The sequence below is a fragment of the Hemicordylus capensis genome, chromosome 5 (genome assembly GCF_027244095.1).
Source record: "Hemicordylus capensis ecotype Gifberg chromosome 5, rHemCap1.1.pri, whole genome shotgun sequence".
Classification (NCBI taxonomy): domain Eukaryota; kingdom Metazoa; phylum Chordata; class Lepidosauria; order Squamata; family Cordylidae; genus Hemicordylus; species Hemicordylus capensis.
The window spans coordinates 12,062,784-12,083,054 of NC_069661.1; the positions used below are offsets into that span (position 1 = coordinate 12,062,784).

The following is a 20,271-nucleotide window of genomic DNA, read 5'->3' on the forward strand; positions in this document are numbered from 1 at the left end:
ATAATAATAATAATAATAATAATAATAATAATAATAATAATTCGATTTCTATACTGCCCTTCCAAAAATGGCTCAGGGCAGTTTACATAGAGAAATAATAAATAAATAAGATGGATCCCTGTCCCCAAAGGGCTCACAATCTAAAAGAAACATAAGATACACACCAGCAATAGTCACTGGAAGTACTGTGCTGGGGGTGGACAGGGCCAGTTACTCTCCCCCTGCTAAATAAAGAGAATCACCACAGTAAAAGGTGCCTCTTTGCCAAGTTAGCAGGATTAAATGAGGTTCTGACTCCTGGCCATTGTCCAAGATCAGAGGCACTCCTGGATCCTTATCTCAGCAAAGTCCACAGCTCAGACTGGGACACGATACCCTATTAACTGGGCCCAGAATGAAATAGGCAGGCAGCTATTTTACACCTGGAAAGTAAGGCCAGAGTTAGATATTTGGTAGCAAACACAAGGTTTACATTCCATATTTGTGACTGGATCTTGCAGAGAAGCCACCACGTGGGGCAAGCTGTGGAGGACCTGCAATCCTATTCACAGATGAGGTACAGAGGTTGGTGTGAAAGCAATAGCAGCAAGGAGTGCTAGCTCTGTATCAGGACCAGGGACAACACCCTGTGGGCACTCAAGAGGAAAGGCTAACTAGCAGAACTGAGAACAGAGTCAGTAACATAGACTGTGAATCCACAACTGGTCTGAAGCCTACAGAGGGCTCATATACTCCTGCAGGGAGGTGCAAACATGTTCCAGGCCATGCCTCTCTGGAGTTCAGTCCTCCATCACAGGGACCATGCCGTGCTTCTTAGACATGTACTCCAACAAAACTAATATGTGTCCTTCTACCTTTGAGGCTGGTGTAGCGGTGAAGGCGGGATGCCCAGAGCTGGGGCAGTTTCCAGGGAGGGGCCATTAGTATCTAAGCATGTCTTTTAGGCTTAAAAGGAGCTGCAAGGGAGCCAATGTTGATCGGGATTGTGGTAGTGGAAGGGAGGATATTCTGAAAGGAAATGGTCCTTTTTCCCTGTGCCATTTAAAACATCCCCCCACAGCTGTTAAGTGGGAGGGGGGAACATGGACCTATTGATCCCTGGCTGGCTGTAGTTCAGCATCCTTTGCAAGAATCCTAGCACCCAGCAGGTGCTTAGTCAGTTCGCTGAACATTAGCCAGGGATTCATTAGTGCATGCAGTATCTTCTCACCGCTCAACAAACTGCAGCTGAACTTGTGGAACTGGCTCTGTGGAAAATAATTTCATTTGAGTTGAAGCCAGGCAATTTGAAAGCACCTCATCCGGCAACAAATTCCACAATTCAATTTTGCTTTCTTTGAAGTCGTTCCTCTCTTTCCTTGGAATGTGCTGTCAGTGGGACAATCATGAAATTCTAGTGCTGGCAGAGTCAGAAAATGATCCTTTGCTTTGCTTTCTCCAGCTGCTCCATGGCTTCAGGCTGTAACAGTTGTATAAGTAGTTTCACACTAGCCGCTTCTTACCTGAAAGCTAAACTGCACCTCGGCTAACTCATCAAGATCCGTGCACATTATCTTCTCTCTCTTTTTTGCCACAAATGAGTTCACAGTTATGCAGCAGCTCTTCAGATTCCTGAAGTTTTCCATTTATAAGCATTTGCCTGACTGTCATGGGGATAAGAGCTTTCATTGATGGAGATGCAATTTTAGCAAGCAAGGAAAGTGAGCAGAAGTGATGCTATTGTTATCTCAAGGCCATAACTATATGCCACCCTGATTGGGGCTGTCATGCTCAATTGTTCCACCCCAAATAGCAGCTGGAGGGGGATAATTGAGATGGGGACAGAGGAGGCGCTGCCACCATGACTACTTCTGTGAGATAAGTATACTGAAAAAGCAGAATGGTTTGACACATGGCTCACCACTCTTGTGTGCCACTATTCGAACAGATGAAGGGCCAAATAAAATTTGATACAGCATTGAGATATCCATGAATGGATCTCCTCAGACAGTAGGACAGTTCACACAACCATCAACTGGGTAGAAGATGAGTCCCAACCAGTTTCAGGAGCTGTGTGCTCTCTGATTTTGCAGCTGTGATGAAAACAAGAGAGGAGGCAGGGAGCTTGATTTTCTGCATCCGATAGCTGAGCTGAGGGCAGCAGTCACCAGGGGGTGCAAGTCGAAAGCCAGGACTGGGAGATCTAGGAGTGCACCTGGAGTGAAGCCCAAAAAGGTGGGGGGGCTTAAGCCTGCATGGAAGCCTTGATGTCTGTCCTGGAAAGGAGTTCTGTTCCTTTATCCTAAAGGCATGGAGATAGTGGGTGCTCAGAGGTATTTTTCTGTATTACTTCCAATTTGTATCTTTAAAAGGCAGCATGGTCCCAAGTGGAATGGGATGGTGCTAAACAGATGTGGTTTACAGGGGAGAGGTGAAGCTATAAAGTTTTTATTTATTTATTTATATCAGGGTTTTCCCAATGTGGGGTCCCCAACTCCCATGGGAAATGGGCATTCTACCCTTCTCTATATTCTTCAACCTAAAGATGCTTCATGGTGCACAATTCCCTTATGACTGGTTCTGAAAAACCAATAGTGCTTTTCAAGTGCTTGCACGGAATGTCCCCAAAAGGCAGCTGGTGGAATTGTAGTGTCTGCACTTCCTGTCTGTTGACTTTTTTCTGCTCCTAAAAATGTATTCATTCCCCTTCATTGATTGGTTTGTCATCCCAACACTGCTTCACATTCTACATTTATGCAACAGACTACATTGTAGTTTTGATTTTTTATATAATATTTACATGTTTATTTGATTCTGGAACTTTCCATTACTAGATTCATATATTACATATATTAAAGATGAGATGAAGAGATAGATCCTGCATATTTCCATAAACTAATATAAGGTCTTATGTGCGTACACAGACACTTCCATCAGCACTAATGATGGTAATTTTTAAAAAGGTATAATTAAACTGATCGAATGCCAATGCCTTCTTTAGTTTGAGTTACACCTGTTCAAAATAACTCTATCTCCATAATAAACAGCTTATTTCCCAGCTAAAAAATCCTCACATTTCTAAGGTATCTGTCTAAAAATGGTATGTGTACAATTCAACCCATTGGAAAAAGAAAAACTCATGAAGGCAGACAGTTACAAAGAAAGAAAATCCATAAATCTAAAAACAGCATGTTAGAAGTATTCAGCTTAGACTCTAGTGGGGACATTCACAAAAGCCATCACAACTTTGCCTCAAACTTTTTTAGCTGCATCTTCTTCCTGCTTCCCTCCTTTTTTGATTGCCTTTCTTTCTGGTGGACCTACGGACAGAAGAGAATCTACATTTCATCAGTGGTTGAGGCAGTAAGAGCAAATTTTGCAAAGTGGCCAGGAGAATGAACTGCAAGCTAACAAGTTTGATTTTAGTCCTGCCGCAGGCTTGTGTTAGCAGCCCTTCAAAGCAGCTGTATGGAATCTTGTGTTGTGTTCAAACCTAGCCTTAGCCTCTGGTAAGGCACCTATTCCATAGTTTTCAATAAGCCACCACCTTTGAGCCTCCCCTCCCTCAGTCTCTGAAATGTGTAGATGAGGATAATGATACTGGCCTGTGTTTTCAAGGCTTTTGTAAGGATTACAGGTGGACCTTGTTATTTGTGGATTCATGTATCCATGGCTGGGGAAAAGGCACTCGACCTCGGCATATGCAAAAAAAAGAGAGGGGAAACATGCCACCCTTGTGTATCCGTGGGTTGGAGGTGGTCAGAAATGAATGCAGAGGTCATTTCTGACTGCCATTTTCTTCAACTGAACCACAAAATGGCTCCTGTCTTTGTAAAAAAAGAAGGGAATGCAGCCTGCAGTTCTGAATTTGGACACAACGCAGGCTGTATTGGGGCAATGAAACTCACTACAACCCAAGGGTTCAAATTGGAGTTCCAAAGAGAAAATCTTGGGTCATTCACATCGTGGGCCCAAAGTTGCATGCATTCAGACTTGGCAACCCCTGGCCCCTTAAACTCTGGTTCTGCATTATGTGTGAATGCAGGCAACTACTATGCAGCACCTACATTCACTTTTTTGTGACCTGAGGTGATGGGATACAGCAGCCAATTTCCCCTTCCCAGGCATTCATGGTTTCCTTCACTGGCAGTACCCAAGTGTCTCCATGATGAACTCACAGGCATGGAAATTGTAACAGGCTTCCTACTAGGGCAATTGTTCGAAGATGGTACCATCTCATCGAAGATGGTGGCACCAGCCTGGAAGAACCACTTGAAAAGGACTTGGCACAACGTGCAGATACAAGTGCGTCTTGGGACTGCTTTTCCTGCTGATTCAAACTGTGAGCTTTGGTGACTAGGGCCGCGTAGCCAGGCCGAAGTTTACACAACATTTACCACTCCTAAATTACATCTGAATTCAACATAACAAATAGTGTTGGGAAAGCAGCAGTGAGGCATCACGTCTCTAGAGTCTACAAGGAGAACGAACTTCAGAGCAGCATGGTCTATATGGTGCTAAGATACCCCATTTCTAAAATCCACCAGTATTACTCAATGAGAAGTCCCACTTTTTCTTTCAAATTCCAGCAAAAAATTTTCAACACAGAGGGTTTTGCTTTACATAAACAGAAGAGTAAGTCCAAGGTGAATGGCCAAAGGGACTATTGTGTAATTTCCAGTCACATCCATTTGGTTTATACTAGAAGAGTTTTAAGCAGACCTTTCCCAAAGGAAGACCAATTCACAGTGGGCAGTGCCATCACAGTGATACAGATACACTGACCTCCTTGGAGTGTAGCAATTTCACCATTCCACTTACCTGCAAATCGGGCTGGTTTTGACATCTCCCTGTTAATACCTGAAGCAGCAGCTCTAGTAATTACTTTGGGGGCCTCTGCAAGTAATAAATGTATTTTATTAAACTTAAACTTTCTTGACACATTCAGGCTACTATCCCACCACTGATCAAAAGGAAGCCGCATTAAAGCAACATTTCCAAGAGATGCTCAAGCTAACATTTAAAAACCTGCCTTATTGGAGAGCTGACTGGATGCATTCCCCACTCCCCATGCTTCTACAATCTACTCTCCTTGCAAGGAATACTGGCATACCTCCCTTGGGCCAAAACCTGTATTCCTGAGATTCCTGGAGGTGGGGAGGGAATTGTGATCTCATGCCACATATGGATTACTTGCATAATCCATCTGATCAATTTATTATTAGATATATAAAATATCTGCAGTTCCCTCCAGTGCAATACTGCTCGGGGTAGCTCACAAAACACAAAACAATATAAAGTGAATAAAGCTCAGTTAAAGCCAAACCCAATTAAAATGAGATTTACAGATTAAAAACCCTCTACAACAGATTTTTTTTTAAAGAAATGCTTTTTAAAGCATTTCTCAGAAATGCTGAAGGAGGGAACTTATTGTAGCTGGGGGCATGCTGGGAGTTGTAGTCCAGCAACATCTGGAGAACTACAGGTTGGGGAACTACTGGCATAGTCCATTTAGGAGGGCATTCCTGAGTCATGGGGCTGAAACTGAAGAGACCCTATCTCTGGACTCCACTGATCACATCTCAGTCGTCTCCAATCGACATCTCAGCAGGGCCCAAGATGTAGAGCAGAGGATCCTGGCAGGTTCATATGGGTGAATGTGGTCCAACAGATCCAGTCCCAGAAGCCCTCCAAAACAAGCCTGGCTGATACCTTTGCTTCCTCTCTCACGAATGTTATCAGTGCATGCTTGTCTCTGCCGTAATGGAGCAGGGGGCAGATCATTACCTCTGTTGGTTCTCTCCACTGCAGTCTGCAAAGAGGATGGTGGAGAAGATTTTATTCATTTTAAGATTTTCTATACCACTATTCATAAAAAGGTCAAAGCAGTGTATAAGGATGAAAGGTGGGTGTTCCCCCCCCCTTTTTAAACCATGGAAAGGTTTAAAACAAATTAAAATCATCCACCCTGTTGTGAGTTTGGGATAGTTGGTTAGCTGGCTGTTCTTTTGCAAGTCAGTCACCATTAACAACTCTGAATTACTTCCAACCTGGAGAAGGATGCCACCAGCAAAGGTAAGAGAGTCCTATATTTCCTGCCTCCTGGCAGACTCTCACAGGGATGGGTAGGATTATCTGATCTCTGCCTTCCCCTGCAAGGCATACAAGGGTTAAGCCAGTGTAAAATGAGCAGGCAAGCTGCTAAGGGGGAGATTCAAGTAAGGATTTTAGGGCAATCCCAGAATAGAGCATCCAAAGCCAAAAGCTGCTGCATCTCATGCAGTTTGACCTCTCTGATGCTAGATTCCCAATCCAATAATTAAACCTGCATATTTGTGCAAATAAACAAAATATTACAGAGATACAATCTGCAGTGACTCTTCTTCCAAAGGAAGTCAGAATCCAAAGTGAGCTGTAAACCCCTGGAACTTCTCACCACTTGGGGAAGTGGGGTGACCAAGGCAGTATAACAATATACAAAGCGCACACCAGCACAACCAACCAACCAGTCAATTTGTACTCCTTGAAAAAGAAAGGTCTTAAGTTGCCTTCGAAAGGACTGCCGGGACAGGAACATATGAACCTCTCAGAAAACAGCACTCCACTGCACTGGGGCCACAAAAGAAAAGGCCCTGCTCCTCATAGAGGTCAATCTGCCTTTTACATAGGGGGGAATCCCATGCAGGGCCTTAATTGCAGATGATAACTGCTAGGAGGGCTGAGATGGGGGAATACATCCCCCAGGATCATCAGGGCCAAGGCCATGATGGGCTTTTAAGGTCAAAACAGGTACTTCCATCTGAATGTTTAAACAGCCCAGCTAATTTTCAGGGCAAGGCAGACAGGCTTACCCCTAAACCTTACTGACAAGAAGGTGCAGTAGATGCCTCTTGAAAAGAAAAGAGTGATTCATCCCTTTTAACCTTTGTTTAAAGTCACAACATGTGCAGAGCCACCTGTGTGCACAATGAAAATTGTGTGGTGTTTTTTTTTGTTGCTGTTCTTTTAAAAGACCCATTAGCAGACTAATTCTAGCTTTCACATGTAATGTAGAGAGAGGAGCTGTGGCAGGAATCCTCCACTTGTGCTCTGACAGCTAAACACAACATCAGAGTTGTCACCCATGCTCTGGGCTTGCAAAATGAAATATCCATCTGTATGAATTCTCTGATTCTCTAGCTCAGTTGAACAACTGATCAACTGAAACAGCCTGTTCTCACGACCCCTCAGCATGTGGTAGACATGTTTTTCTGTCAGCACATGTTGCTTTTCTGTGATGCCGCTATCTGCTGAGGTGGTCACAGATTGGCTATTTACCACTCCATTGCAAGTGCTCAAGGGCACTGGGAAGAGAAAATTGATCTGGGCCTGTCATACAATCCACACTCCTCCAAAATCTTAAAATTCTCCACTCCCATTTCCACCCGTGTGCATGCCCAAATTAGGATATTTACAGAGTGCAGAGGCTGTTTGTTAAACCTCTGGCCCGGGGAGAAGGGGGATCCATCTGCTCAAAGACACTCATTCATATATTCCACTTTAGGATTTAAAGTGCTACCTATACATTCTATTGCTATTGCTGATCCCAGAGGAACCGAAATTCACATCAAATCCTCGGGAATGCAACATAGGTCTAGAGCAGTGGTTCCCAACCTGGGTTCATCCAGATGTTGCTGAACTACAACTCCTATCACCCCCAGCCACAACAGGATGTAGCTGGGAATGATGGGGGTTGTAGTTCAGCAACATCTGGAGGAACCCAGGTTGGGAACCACTGAGCTAGAGAATAACATGCCTATTCTCTCTCTTCGCGCCCACCACTCACAGATTGATTATTTGTCCTTTGGCCTGAACTGTTAAAATACTATCAGGGATATTTAACAACTATACAATGGGCCCTTTCGGACATAGCGTTCGGACATAACATTCATGGGTTGACGAAAATGAGGTTAATGAATGTGAGGTTAATTCTTGAAATCCAGAATAGGGACATAGGGAGCTGCCATATACTGAGTCAGAACACTGGTCTATTTAGATCAGTATTGTCTTCACTGACTGGCAGTGGCTTTTCCAAGGTTGCAGGCAGGAAGCTCTCTCAGCCCTGTCTTGGAGATGATGCCAGGGAGGGAACGTGGAACCTTCTGCATTTCTCAGAGCAGCTCCATCCCCTGAGGGGAATATCTTACAGTGCTGCTCACACATCAAGTCTCCCATTCACATGCAACCAGGGCAGACCCTACTTAGCTAGGGGGACAAGTCAGGCTTGGTACCACAAGACCAGCTCTCCTTCCCAACTGGGCCCCAATTTCTCCATCCTTGCTCCCGTCTTTGCAGGGAACTCTTGCAGCGTGTCGCGAGAGTTCCGCCATGAAGACACGCATCCCCGTGGTGGGCGGCTAAGAGAAATAATTATATAGATGGTGGGGGGGCATAGAGGGGCACTATTATTTTGAAGAGATTGTGATGATTCCTAGGAGTGGATGTGTATATGGGGGCAGGCAAAGGATCCAGAGGACTGGTCCACTGTGACAAAGGATGCTCTTCTGATGGCAGACTCAGTCAAAGAAGTCCAGGAACCCCCAACACACACCTGCCCCCATGTCGGCTTGCCGGCCGGGGATTAACCCTCTCATCAGAGGGCCAATCCACTGGGGAGGACCAGAGGCTCCATGAGCTTTGGGTCTCAATCAGACTGCGCCCTCAGGAGTTAGGCCATCCAACGATGTGGACCCCTCACAATATTGGTTTAAAAACACAACTCATATTCCTTACCTTCCCCTCCCTACAGACTTCAAAGAGGTCGGTCCATGTGTCCAGCTGACTCCCTGTGGGCTCAGTCTGGCAAGATTGGGGATCACTCCTAGTACACATTCAAAATTCCCAGGCTGGGACCAATGTTGTTGTGTATGCAGATCAGCTGCTGTGGGGAACAGCAGGTGAGGGGAGCCCCCGTTTTCAGCAATCCCTGGCAAGTCAGTTGCACTGGGCAAAAATCAACATGCATATATGCCAAGGGATGTCCAGACTGGCAGAGTGGGTGAGGTGTTGGTGTGTACCCTTCCATTGGGCTTGCATGGATCTAGCAATGGGGCTGGGTGGCAACAGCCTTTTGGCCTGTATGCATGTCCCTATGGTCTGCCACTCTCATGAGAAAGCAGTCTTTGGGAGAAGGGGCGTTGTCACATATTATTAGTGATCCAGCCTGGCATCCCCCAAGATGGTTCTTTTCATGAGTTATGCCCGAGACTGAATGCTAGCAACTAAGGAGAAGGGACTAGGCCCCTCTTCCCCTACTAATTTGTATAATAACTAGAGCAGAGCCACTGCTTTAGGCTTTGCCTTGAAAGGCTTTGCCTTTCCATTCTTAGCAACCGCCTTTCAACCGTGACCCCACGTATCACTCTGCTGGCATGTGTTATCTGTGTTGGGAAATGACTGGGTTAGCCGGTTTATGGTGCCCCCAGGACTCCATGTGCTTGTGCAAATTCTTCCAAATCATTTGATTTGTGGAGACCTCTCCACAAAAGTACCCATCTTGTCATCCCACCTCCTTTTTCTGCAGATGGCCGGAGGAGGGTGAGACAAAGTGGAAATTGGGCATCCCGCAAAGTGGCTTTTCCCCATGACATGCTCTGAAGCTTGGAATGCAGCATCCCTGTTGCTGGGCAATGGCTGGAGGAATATGGAGATGGAGGTGTGGGGCAAGCACAGGAGGCATGGAGCTGTCGTGTTTCCAAGCCGCCCTCTCTATGGTTTTGACAGAGGCCACAGCACCAAATCCAGGTTACAGTGGCAACAGAATTCGGACAATACGATGCCGCCTTCAAAGTTCAGGTTGGAGCAGCGAAACTCACTACAAACTGAAAGTTATGGAGAGGAGAGCTGGTCTTGTAGTAGCAAGCAAGACTTGTCCCCTTAGGTAAGCAGAGTCCACCCTGGTTGCATATGAAAGGGAGACTAGAAGTGTGAGCACTGGAAGCTATTCCCCTCAGGAGATGGAGTCGCTCTGGGAAGAGCAGAAGGTTTCAAGTTTCCTCCCTAGGCTTCTCCAAGATAGGACTGAGAGAGATTCTTGCCTGCAACCTTGGAGAAGCCGCTGCCAGTCTGTGAAAACAATACTGAACTAGAGAGACCAATGATCTGACTCAGTATATGGCAGCCTCCTGTGTCCAGATTATGGTTTCAGCTTCAAAACAGTGAGTCATTTTATGACAAAACCGCGGTTTCATGCATTCAGACAACCATGACATGGAACCTCTGGCTCATTTGCCCCCAACTTGGCGTTATGTGCGAAGGCTGCCCATGCAAGTGCCAAATCTGGAGCTGGGCAAATATGCAGCATCTTGAAGTTTAGAAGACATTCATATTTTGTTTAAAATATACCAAGTTCTTAGCCTTTATGCTTGTAAAGTTAGAGCTGTACAGCATGCACTTTTGCAGGCCATAAGCCCAATGTCTACAAGGCTTCCTTCAACCAAGATGGGACAAATCTTACTTTAAACAGCTCAGGAATTTAACAAGTGCTTTCAAATTGAGCATAAGGCCTTCAGAAGTTCAGCACTGCTTACCCACAACTTGTGCTTATGATTCTTTTCTCTATGGTACTGCAGCTAGACTTTTGAAATCCTTGAATAAGGACCAAGTGTAAGTGTCTAGATGTTACTTCTCTTCTGTTACTCCATCCTGGCTCATGTCTCCATCCCAAGAAACCTGGAACCCAACTAGATATCTGAGTAGCTAAGAAAGACATGCCCAGTTGCAGGGCCAGAGCTAACAGTGTTTCAGGGTGTCCATGGAACACGGGCCACCTCATCTTTGGGGCCACCTCCCTTGCCTATCCGCTCCAGCTGGAGGCTCCTGCCCATCTCCTGCCTGCTTGAGCCTGCCCACTGCTGCTTGCTAATACTTCTCTTGGTTACCAAATTTGAATGTAAAGCCTTCAGAAGGTTAGTGTATAAGTTTATGGCAAGAAACCTTATATTTAGTCTAACTCCTAAATTACTACTGAAAAGAAAAGCACCGGAGAAACAACAGAACAGGTGACTCTGAAATAAACAAAGTTCTTCCCCACCAAATTTCTTGTTCCCAAAAGACTTGGAGTAGAGTGCAAATTAGGTTTCACCACTGGCTGGCTCTCCCAGCCTCTCCATGCTCACAATAGGGGGAGGAGGAGGAGGAGCTGTGTGCTCTCAGGCTATGGTGTGTTTGGGCCAAAGAGAGAAAGAGCTGCCAAGCAGAGGTGGCCAGTGGCAGGAGTCAGTGGGCAACTAGGGGTGGGGGCAAACACAGGCTATTTCTGCACTAGCTTCACCCCTGCCCAGTTGCACAAAAATGCTGGACACACATTAGAAATGCAGTCTATAGAAGCTTTAAGCTTCTATCGGTTTTTAAGCATTAGTAAGTTTAATTGTTTTTGGTTTTTTTAATAGTATAGGATCTACCAACATATGTACAAAAGATATATTAAGCATTCATGGAGAGCTCCCACCCAGCCCACGATATTATTAATGTAGCAAACATCTTTCACGAAGAACACTGGAGATCAGAAAATGAGATCAGTGCAAATAATGGGGGAAAATAAAAACACATAATTAGGATGTTCTAGCTAAATTAACATATTCTGTATGGATCAGAGAAGACAGCAATGTAATTACTTATTTGGAGAATTGGGTGAGGGGAGTAATTGTTAGAAAAGTAAACCACATCTAACCATGATTATAAATGGATTCTGAAAGTATTTCCCCCACAAAAGTTTTTTAAGCTGAAAGTTATCTTAAGACAAATTTCAGTGATGTTTGGGAGGCAAATGATTCCACAAAACCAATCCCCAGGGGTACCTTTTGCAATTAGATGGTCTCCTCAGTACCTCAGCAGATTCCAGCTGCCATTTTTATACCAGGATTTCCAGAGTGATGACAGAACGGTTGCCCTCCATCATCATCAGATAATTTTGGGCAATGGGTTTTTTTTTTTAATGGCAGCCAGCTACTGAGATGTTAGGAAGCACTGTTACCACCAGTAGTTGTGCACACGCGCACATCACCTCCCCAGAAACAAGATAATCCCAAGTTGGCAACTTCTGAAGGGGAAAGGTTGAGGGGGCATTTTGGCTCAGACCTCATTGTTTTGAGATTCGTAACCATTGAAGACTTGCTAGCGGCTCAAGTCTTTGAATGAGCAGTTAAGTAAGCAATGCAGGTAGGTTTTTATATAAGGAGAGGGGGGAAAGCAAGGGGTGGTCTTTAAAAGCCCACTAAAGTGCTCCATTGTGTCATTCATTACCTTCTCTTTGGGCTTGATCAGCTTGACATTCAGCGGCCTGAGAGGAACCACGGCTGCCAATGGCTCCGGTCTATATATGCCCGTTATGAATGCCCCCCTCTTATTAGCCTTCTCCCTTTGTTCATTCAGTTTGCGGAGTTCTTTCTCCTCTTTGTAACGTCGCAGCATTTCTCTACGGTCATGTTCTCTCTTTCTGGGAGCTGCCTTTATAGTTGGGTCTTGCATAGAAAAGAGAGATTGGAGTTGGAAGTTTGGTTCCAGAAGAAGTGTTACCAAATGACTAGATCACTAAGCTTCTACTGTTATCCAGTAGCTGGTTTTCAGTGGCATACTGCCTCTGAACTTGGATGTACAATATAGACACTACAGCCAATTAATCATCATCATCATCATCACCATCTTCATCAATATATTGCTTTTAAAGAAAACAAGTTCTGGTAAGAACTAATCTGCCTACTTTCCTTCCACTATAATCTTAATTTATAATTACCATCTTCACAAATTAACCCCCTTCAGCCTTGAACGGTCACATGTCCACCATCTTCAGTTGGGGTAGATGACATCATCACAAATTATGCCATTGAGGTGTCCCTATAACTGTATCCATTTTGGTTCATACTTGGAGTGTGTGTGTGTGTGTGTGTGTGTGTGTGTGTGTGTGTGTGTGTGTGTGTTTCTGGACACACACATACATACAGTCAGGGGTATAGTTAGGGGAGATGGGGCCCGTGTTTGCCCCCTCCCTGATGACCCCTTGCACTGAAGGAGATAATGAAGAATATAAGGAGGGGTGGAACTGGGGGCCCCGGGTTATTTGAACCAAACCACTCAATTACGGCTACACCCCTACATACAATGCCATTGCTGAATGATCTCATACGTTTACTTTTCTTAAGGAAAGTAAACGTATGAGATCACAGGACATTATGTGAAAGAGAGAGAGTATGAATCCCTATCAACTTCGCCATGCCTGGACCAATATGAACCAAACTGGGTACAGCTGTAGGAATTTCTAAGTCTACTTTTCTTAAAGAAAGTAGGCTAAAAATCCTCAAAGTGGCTTACATAGCAAGAGGAATGATTCCCTGTACCAAAGAGACTCAGAACCCAAATAGGTATTGATTAAAAGAATATAAGAAGGCCTTTTCTGGATCAGGCCCAAGACCTATCTAGTCTACAGCATCCTGTTTCCCACAGTGGTCCATCAGATGCCTCTGGGGAGCCAAAAACCAGGAGATGCAGGCACACCCCCTCTCCTGCTGTTGCTCCCCTGACACTGGTGTTGGTAGACATCCTGCCTCTGAACCTGGAAGTCACCTATGGCCATCAGAACTAGTAGCCAATGATGGACTTGTCCCCCAGGAATTTAAGCCCTGCTTCAAGTCATCCAGGCTGGTGGCCTTCAGGTGACCTTTAAAGCCATCTAGACTCATGCCATATCTCCTTTCTGTGGCAATGGATTCCATTGATTAGCTATGTGTTCCGAGAGGCAGTAATGGCTTTTCCTTGCCCTGAATCACCTTCCAATCCATTTCATTGGACCTCTCCCAAGTTTTAGTATCAGGAGGGAGAGATAATTGCTCTCTATCCCCTTCTCCACACTTTGCATTATTTTTATCTCATGTACCCCTCTTAGTCACGTTCATTCTGAACTAAAGAGTCTGCAATGCTCTACTCCAGAGGTTCTCAACCTTGAGTTGCAAGATGCTGTTGTGTCCCCAGCCACAGTGGCTCTCAAAAAACGTCAAGTTTGAGACCCCTTGTTCTACTCTTTCTTCAAAGGAAAGAGCATCAGTCTCACATAGGAACATATGAATCTGCCTAATACCAAGTCAAACCATTGTTCCAACTAATGCAGTGCTGTCTACACTGACTGTCAGTGGCTCCCCAAGGTTTTGGGCAGGAGTCTCTCTCAGCCCTCCCTAGGGATGGCACCAAGGATTAAACCCGAGACCTTCTGCATGTACAGCAGATGCTCTACTACTGAACTATGGCCCCATCCCACATATAGCTGCCGCAAGCCATAATTACTTTGTTTAGCTTTGGTGTCCTCAGTTGCCTCTGGATTGTGAGAATGGATCCTCTTTTCCAATGGAAGGTCAGCATTTGGCAAATCCAACTTTCTGCTTTTTTCAAAGTCTTTGCGTCTGTTCTCTCTTTGCGAAGAGGACTTTTGGTAGGCTTGCTGTGCTCCAAGACTCTCTGGACTCAGCTGTTTTCTGTACTGCGTGGCAAACTGAGAAGCCACAGCCATGGGTGTTTCCCCCCACTATTAGAATAAGATTATACAACATTATTTGCCCATTTACAACAATAAAATCCCAAGTATGTTTACTGGGGAAGGAGTCCCAAACTCAATAATATTGAGACGAGTCTCACGATCAGTGAGACTTGCTGAGAGCGGGTTTGCAGGGAGAGCAGGCTTAGTCTGCTCTCCCCGCAGATGATCATTCAGGCAGCCCTGAGCAGCATGATCAGCCACCCACAAGACTGCCGGCTCCGTCATGGAGCCAACAGGGGCTGCGGGGATCAGGGGCCACGTGGCCCCTGGAAGTTCCAGGATGCCCTGCATGGGGCATCCTGGAGAGACCCCCAGGGCCGGGAGGCTTGTTTCTGCCTCCCAATGGGGGTCTCCTCATGTGCTGCCATGGCATGGAGCTGCAGCATGGTAATACACAACCCAAAAACCCAGGTGAGTGGAGCGCTTGCTCCGCTAACCTGGGCTAAGGGGAGGGGGAGTTAAGTGGGTGACCCACTTTGGGGAAATCAGGCTCGCCTGTGAGCCCGGTGGATCCCACAATCCATGGGAAGTGGACTAAGTATCCTGATGTTCCCAGCCCACCATGTCCATCTGAAGTTGCAGCATACCTGAAACTAAGGCAGTGTAGCCTTCACCTGATCAGCTCCTGGAGAAGAGTCCTCTCTCTGCTCTCCTGTAAACCACCCCGAGCTTTCTAAAAGAGGATCAAGTTATAAATGTGTGTCTGATTGACACAAAATCTTCTGAAGAACTTCAAAAACATTAAAGCAACATGGTACCCATTTGAGGAACACATTCAGAGTCAAATTTCGCTAGCAGAATGAAGAACAAGTTTTATGGGGCCCTCTGCATAACTCAGTGGGCACATTGCAGCTTTTAGGATGCAGTTCAACACACACACTTATGTAGGTGCAAGTTCATTGAATGCAATGCAGTTGCATTCAATGCAGATGTTTACTTTTGAGTAAACATCCATAGGACTGCATTGTTCAGAGACTGCAATCTTATGCACAATTTCTTGTGAATAAGGAAAAAATCTGGCTTTTGAGTAGAAATAAACAGGATAAATGAATCACGTTAAACATTCTACATTCCCTCATGCAGATTTCCTTCATTTTGGAATGTGTGGCAGTTCATGTGCTATTTCAAATAAAAGAGAGAGAGAGAGAGTCTCCCAAGAGGCCTCTATACTCTTCTGGAAAGAAAGTAGTTAGATCTTAAGCTACTTAATGCCCATTAAAAAGCTTAATGGCAGTACTCAACCAGAAGGGAAAAAACAGGTTTGTGAAGCCCTGAAGCAGGTTTCATGGAGAATTAAGATCCCTGAGCTGCAAAGCCTCTAAGGACTGATTGACCAATTAACCCCCTTTAACTGCCCAAGGGTGCTCACCAATCTCAAGCCCAACTAGACCTCTACCCAGCCAGCACTGCACCTGCCCAGTTGTGACCTAGAACTAGTGAAGACTAGGAAAAGCAGAATGGAGTAGGCGTGGTGTAGTGGTTAGAGTGCTGGACTGGGACTGGGGAGACCCGAGTTCAAATACCCATTCAGCCATGAGACTTGCTGGGTGACTCTGGGCCAGTCACTTCTCTCTCAGCCTAACCTACTTCACAGAGTTGTTTTGAGGAGAAACTTAAGTATGTAGTACACCGCTCTGGGCTCCTTGGAAGAAGAGCGGGATATAAAATGTAAAGACAAAAACAAAAAACCCAAAGACCCGCAATCTTTGCCAATTTGTTGAAGGCCAAAAATTCCTACTTGGCCCTTAAAAGGATGACCAGATGAAGCCCATTCTGCACTTAGTGAAGGGAGGGAGGAGAAGCCAGCAAAAAACCAACTGTTAGGCTGGGCAGGGAGCTGATGGAGCAGCACTCAACCCCCCCCCCCCGAAACATGACAGCCAATGGGAAGGCTTCCTGAGGTGAGGGGGTGGGACAAAGAACCACCCCACCAGCACGAGGCCTCAGGATGGTGCATTTTGTGGACACAATGGTCAGGAGTACGAGATAACCACTGCCCATGATAGGCCAACATATAAGCAAGAGATAGGGTGTGATGTTTGCTTGCAAAATGAAATCCTGGCCCGATCAAGATTGCTGTATGCTTGGGCCAAGGTTTGGAAAGATTTCTTCCATCCTCTTGTTAACTGCCTACTTTTCTTGAAATGAGACAAAAGTTATCATCTCTGTCATGGTCTGCTATTAATCAGCCCAGTGATTAAGGTGGGGAGGGGCACGCATTGGGGAGGCAAGCAGCCCAGTTTCTTGCTTCTCCCACTTTTTGGACTTTAAGACTTCATTCCCTGGCTGCCTCCACCAAACAGCCCACAGTATCCCCCAAAGACCTCTTCAGACATTATAAGTGTCTGAAGCACCACTTACACTACTTACAGAGGGGGAAGCACCACTTACAGAAGGGGAAACAGGGAGGAAGTCCACACTGCCGCTGTCACTCTCTCACACCCCCCCCATGCCCAACAACCACATTTATGGCACTGCTTGTCTGAATAGGGCAGTACCATAAGCATGATGGCCGTCTGTCCTATGAGCTGCAACTCGGTTGCAGTTCACAGGATCGCGGGCCATTCCATTCAGACAAACAGTGCCGTGTGTGGTCATTGGGCACAGGGGATGAGTGACAGCAGGAGGACTGGGACTTCCTCAGTTTCTCCAATTGCTCTCTCATTCAGCTCTCTTCTGGCAGCTCTACTATTTTTGGCTTCTGCATCTTTCTTGCAGATTGTCTCCAACTCTAACTACTATACCTCCTCTTCAACTCTGCCTTTTTTTATACCAACAATGACTACTCCCACTTCCAAAGCAGCCAATCGAGAGGGTGGATTGTAATCCTGAGTTAACCTTCTACCCCTAGGACACTTGACCTCAAGAGGTAACTCATCTCTAAAGGCAACTTTTTGACCTGCCTCTAACGTAATATTTTGAACTAATCTTTTGACCTAAGCCCTGTAACTGACCAACACTTTATTTTCCCCAGGCAGCCATTTTAAAACATAGAACTTTAACAAAACACCAAATGGAGGATTAAATCTCAGTCCTTCACCATCTCCAACATTAAGACTCCTTAGGCTGGATTTTGCATTGCAATTCAATACAACTTGCTAGCATCATTTTTGGGGGTAATGATTTTTTTGGGTAGAGGCCAGTTCTCCATGTCCCAGAACAAGAGGACCACATGAGTGAAGGCGGGGTGGGATAGTTCCACAACAGAAGCCTGTGTGAGTGGTGGGGCCTGTATTAACTCCTTAATGGTCTGAACAGTTTGAGACCCGTGAGTCACTCTGGTACATTGTGCTGATTTCTTAAATCATGGCTCTGAAGTTATATTTATTGGGCTTTCCTTGTGAGTTGTTAGCAATAAAGAGTTGAGTTATAAGAAAAATATGCTGTATGCTCCAAAATCATTGTCTCTCAAACACCCCAGCACAAAGTGGATATAAGCCAATTGTATGTAACTCTACAGACAATATATGTTGCAGGGTGAAGCAGTAAATTTTCAAGTCTCCAGGGCTGAATACAAGGAGATCATTCACATAATCAAAAACAATCCTACCTGGGTTTGGGAGCTGTGGTAGCTTTTCCTTCCACCTTGCTTCCACACAATCACTTCTACCCAGTTTTTCCTCCTACCTTGCTTCCACACAACCAAAATGTGGGAGCACACACAGCTCCCAAACTCCCAGGTAGGACAGTTTTTGACTGTGTGATTGACCTCAGGTTCCTGTAAGATGTGAGGCTCTGAATTGAAGGCTTTGAAATCCCTACTATAACAAAAAGATTTTGAAAATGAATATGGAGTGGAGAAGATACATTTTTGAGGCAATCCCACTTAAGAGTAATTTGCTTACTAGGATTTTATAACAAGGCTACTTAATCAACCCAATATTTCATTGAAGTCTATTTCATACCTTCAAGTCAAACTCTGGCAACTTCAAACAAAACAAAATTGCCTCTCCTACACATAAGAAGCTCCTGTACCAAACACAACTTATTTTAAAAAGTTTAAAAACAGATGCAAAAGCATCTCTATCAAAAATAGAGAAAGTACCCACCTCAACAGATGTACAAAACAGAACAGCCTTCTTGTTACCTGTAAAGAACAGCCAAGCAACCCAATAGTTATGAGACAGAAATCAATACCATTGCAAATAATGACTAGAACAACTCAAGCTCTTAAACAGTAAAAAAGAGCCATAGCAGTCTTTAGCCTCAGGAAGTAAGGCACTTGTAGGAGGAGCTTGTGGATACTATATAGGAGACAAACTTCTGTCTCAGCTGGAATGAAAAATAAATTGTGAATAGTTACTCTCATAGCTAGCCTTCCACCAAGTCAGACCATTGATCCATCTAGTTTGATGTTTTCAGGGTTTCTCAATATGTGGGTCCCCAGATGTTATTGGACTTCAACTCCCATAATCCCCAGCCCTTTGGTTGGGAATTATGGGAGTTGAAGTCCAATTACATCTGGGGGCCCAATGTTGAGAATCCCTTCTCCAAGGCTGCAGGCAGGAGTGTCTCTCAGCCCCATTTTAGAGATGTCAGGGAGGGAACCTGGATCCTTCTGCATGCAAACAAGCAGATGCTCTTCCCAGAGCAGCCCCATCCCCTAAGGGAAATGTTTTACATATAGCTCATATATAGTCTTCCATTCAAATGTAAACCAGGGCAGACCAAGCTTAGCAAAGAGGACAATTCATGCTTGCTACAAGACTAGCTTCCCTCCTCTAAATGCACACTATACATATACATTTAGCCCTTATCCTGTTGCTGTTTCATCCTAATTTCAATGTAAGCTGCCTTGGAAACTATGGTTGAGAGGCTGAGTAGGCCTATTTTAAATAGAATAAAACAAATATGGCCAGGAAGCTGGTAGAAACTTGAGAGAACCAGTTAGAGGCATAGCAAGAAATAGTGCTCTCCCTAAGAAGTAACTAGCAGCAGGTTTTAACAGGTATGTAATCTCCTTTATAGTTTCCAGGTTAGACAATTTGGGATGTAAATATCCCAGTTTGTTCCCTCTTTCACATCTTCTTGTTTGAGAGCAGAGTGTGAGGCTTTGCTTACTTCAGCATCATTATGTCTATTGCCCATGTGCCCTGCGCATGAGTGTTTAGTGCGGAAGGGCTGTATGTGCATAGGGAGCTGTCACACCAAGGGGAAATGTGTAGATGTCAGTGATGTGAATTCAGTTCATCCCTGGGTCCGCCTTTTAGCCAATCAAACAGACTCAGTGGGAATCAATAGAGGTATTTATTGCTTTGCGATAGCAACAGGTAATCAGCGGGCTTTACGCTCTCAAGCTGAATACAAATTGGTTATAGGTGCATCTTACATTTATACAAACAATCTGAATGATGCTGATACCCCAGACATAGCATACGTGGCAACAAAATGGTGGACTAAGTATCTAGTACGCATGCGAATGATTCATTGTTCATCTGGTGATCACTCCTTATTTGGTTACATCCTGTTTTCTAGACTGTCCTGTGAGAACCAAGTTTCTTTAGATACATTTTAGTGGAGAGAGATAATGACGTTGATCATGAGAGGCCTTGATGGCTCTGAGCCGAGCTGGGCTGGGCTGGGGTTACTTTAAGTTAGAATTAGGTTTTCTAAGTAAAATGGAGTTGCTTTGGTTTTCTAAAACACATCAATTCCCCCCTGAAATACTGTATCACCCTGAATCTTCAGGATATATGGGTTTGTAAAGGTACAGCTGTATATTATGGCAA

General features: G+C 44.9%; 1 protein-coding gene across 6 annotated transcripts; it reads right to left on the reverse strand.

The window, feature by feature from the left end:
• Positions 1-2,754: 2,754 nt before the first annotated feature.
• Positions 2,755-18,869, reverse strand: LOC128327796 (disks large-associated protein 5-like). Of its 6 annotated transcripts, none has more exons than XM_053257054.1 (9): positions 18,592-18,869; positions 15,130-15,211; positions 14,293-14,530; positions 12,262-12,479; positions 5,692-5,791; positions 4,801-4,875; positions 4,158-4,309; positions 3,585-3,672; positions 2,755-3,299 (listed from the first exon to the last, which is right to left on the reverse strand). In XM_053257054.1, the coding sequence occupies exons 3-9, from the start codon at positions 14,513-14,515 to the stop codon at positions 3,232-3,234; spliced, it is 924 nt and encodes a 307-aa protein (XP_053113029.1). In that variant the 5' UTR covers positions 14,516-14,530; positions 15,130-15,211; positions 18,592-18,869; the 3' UTR covers positions 2,755-3,231. The 6 variants fall into 6 exon arrangements, with proteins under 6 accessions (XP_053113029.1, XP_053113030.1, XP_053113027.1 ...); XM_053257055.1 differs by having other exon boundaries at positions 4,158-4,306; positions 15,130-15,215; XM_053257052.1 differs by having other exon boundaries at positions 15,130-15,215.
• Positions 18,870-20,271: the final 1,402 nt, after the last annotated feature.

Excerpts from the sequence above, each read along its gene's own strand:
- LOC128327796 (XM_053257054.1), bottom strand. The coding sequence starts at position 14,515 with ATGGCTGTGGCTTCTCAGTTTGCCACGCAGTACAGAAAACAGCTGAGT. Across the intron at positions 3,673-4,157 it reads CTGTTACAATTTCCATGCCT|GTCGAGTGCCTTTTCCCCAG; the intron begins GTGAGTTCATCA and ends GCATATGCCGAG. Across the intron at positions 3,300-3,584 it reads CAAAAGCCTTGAAAACACAG|GTCCACCAGAAAGAAAGGCA; the intron begins GCCAGTATCATT and ends TTCTGTCCGTAG.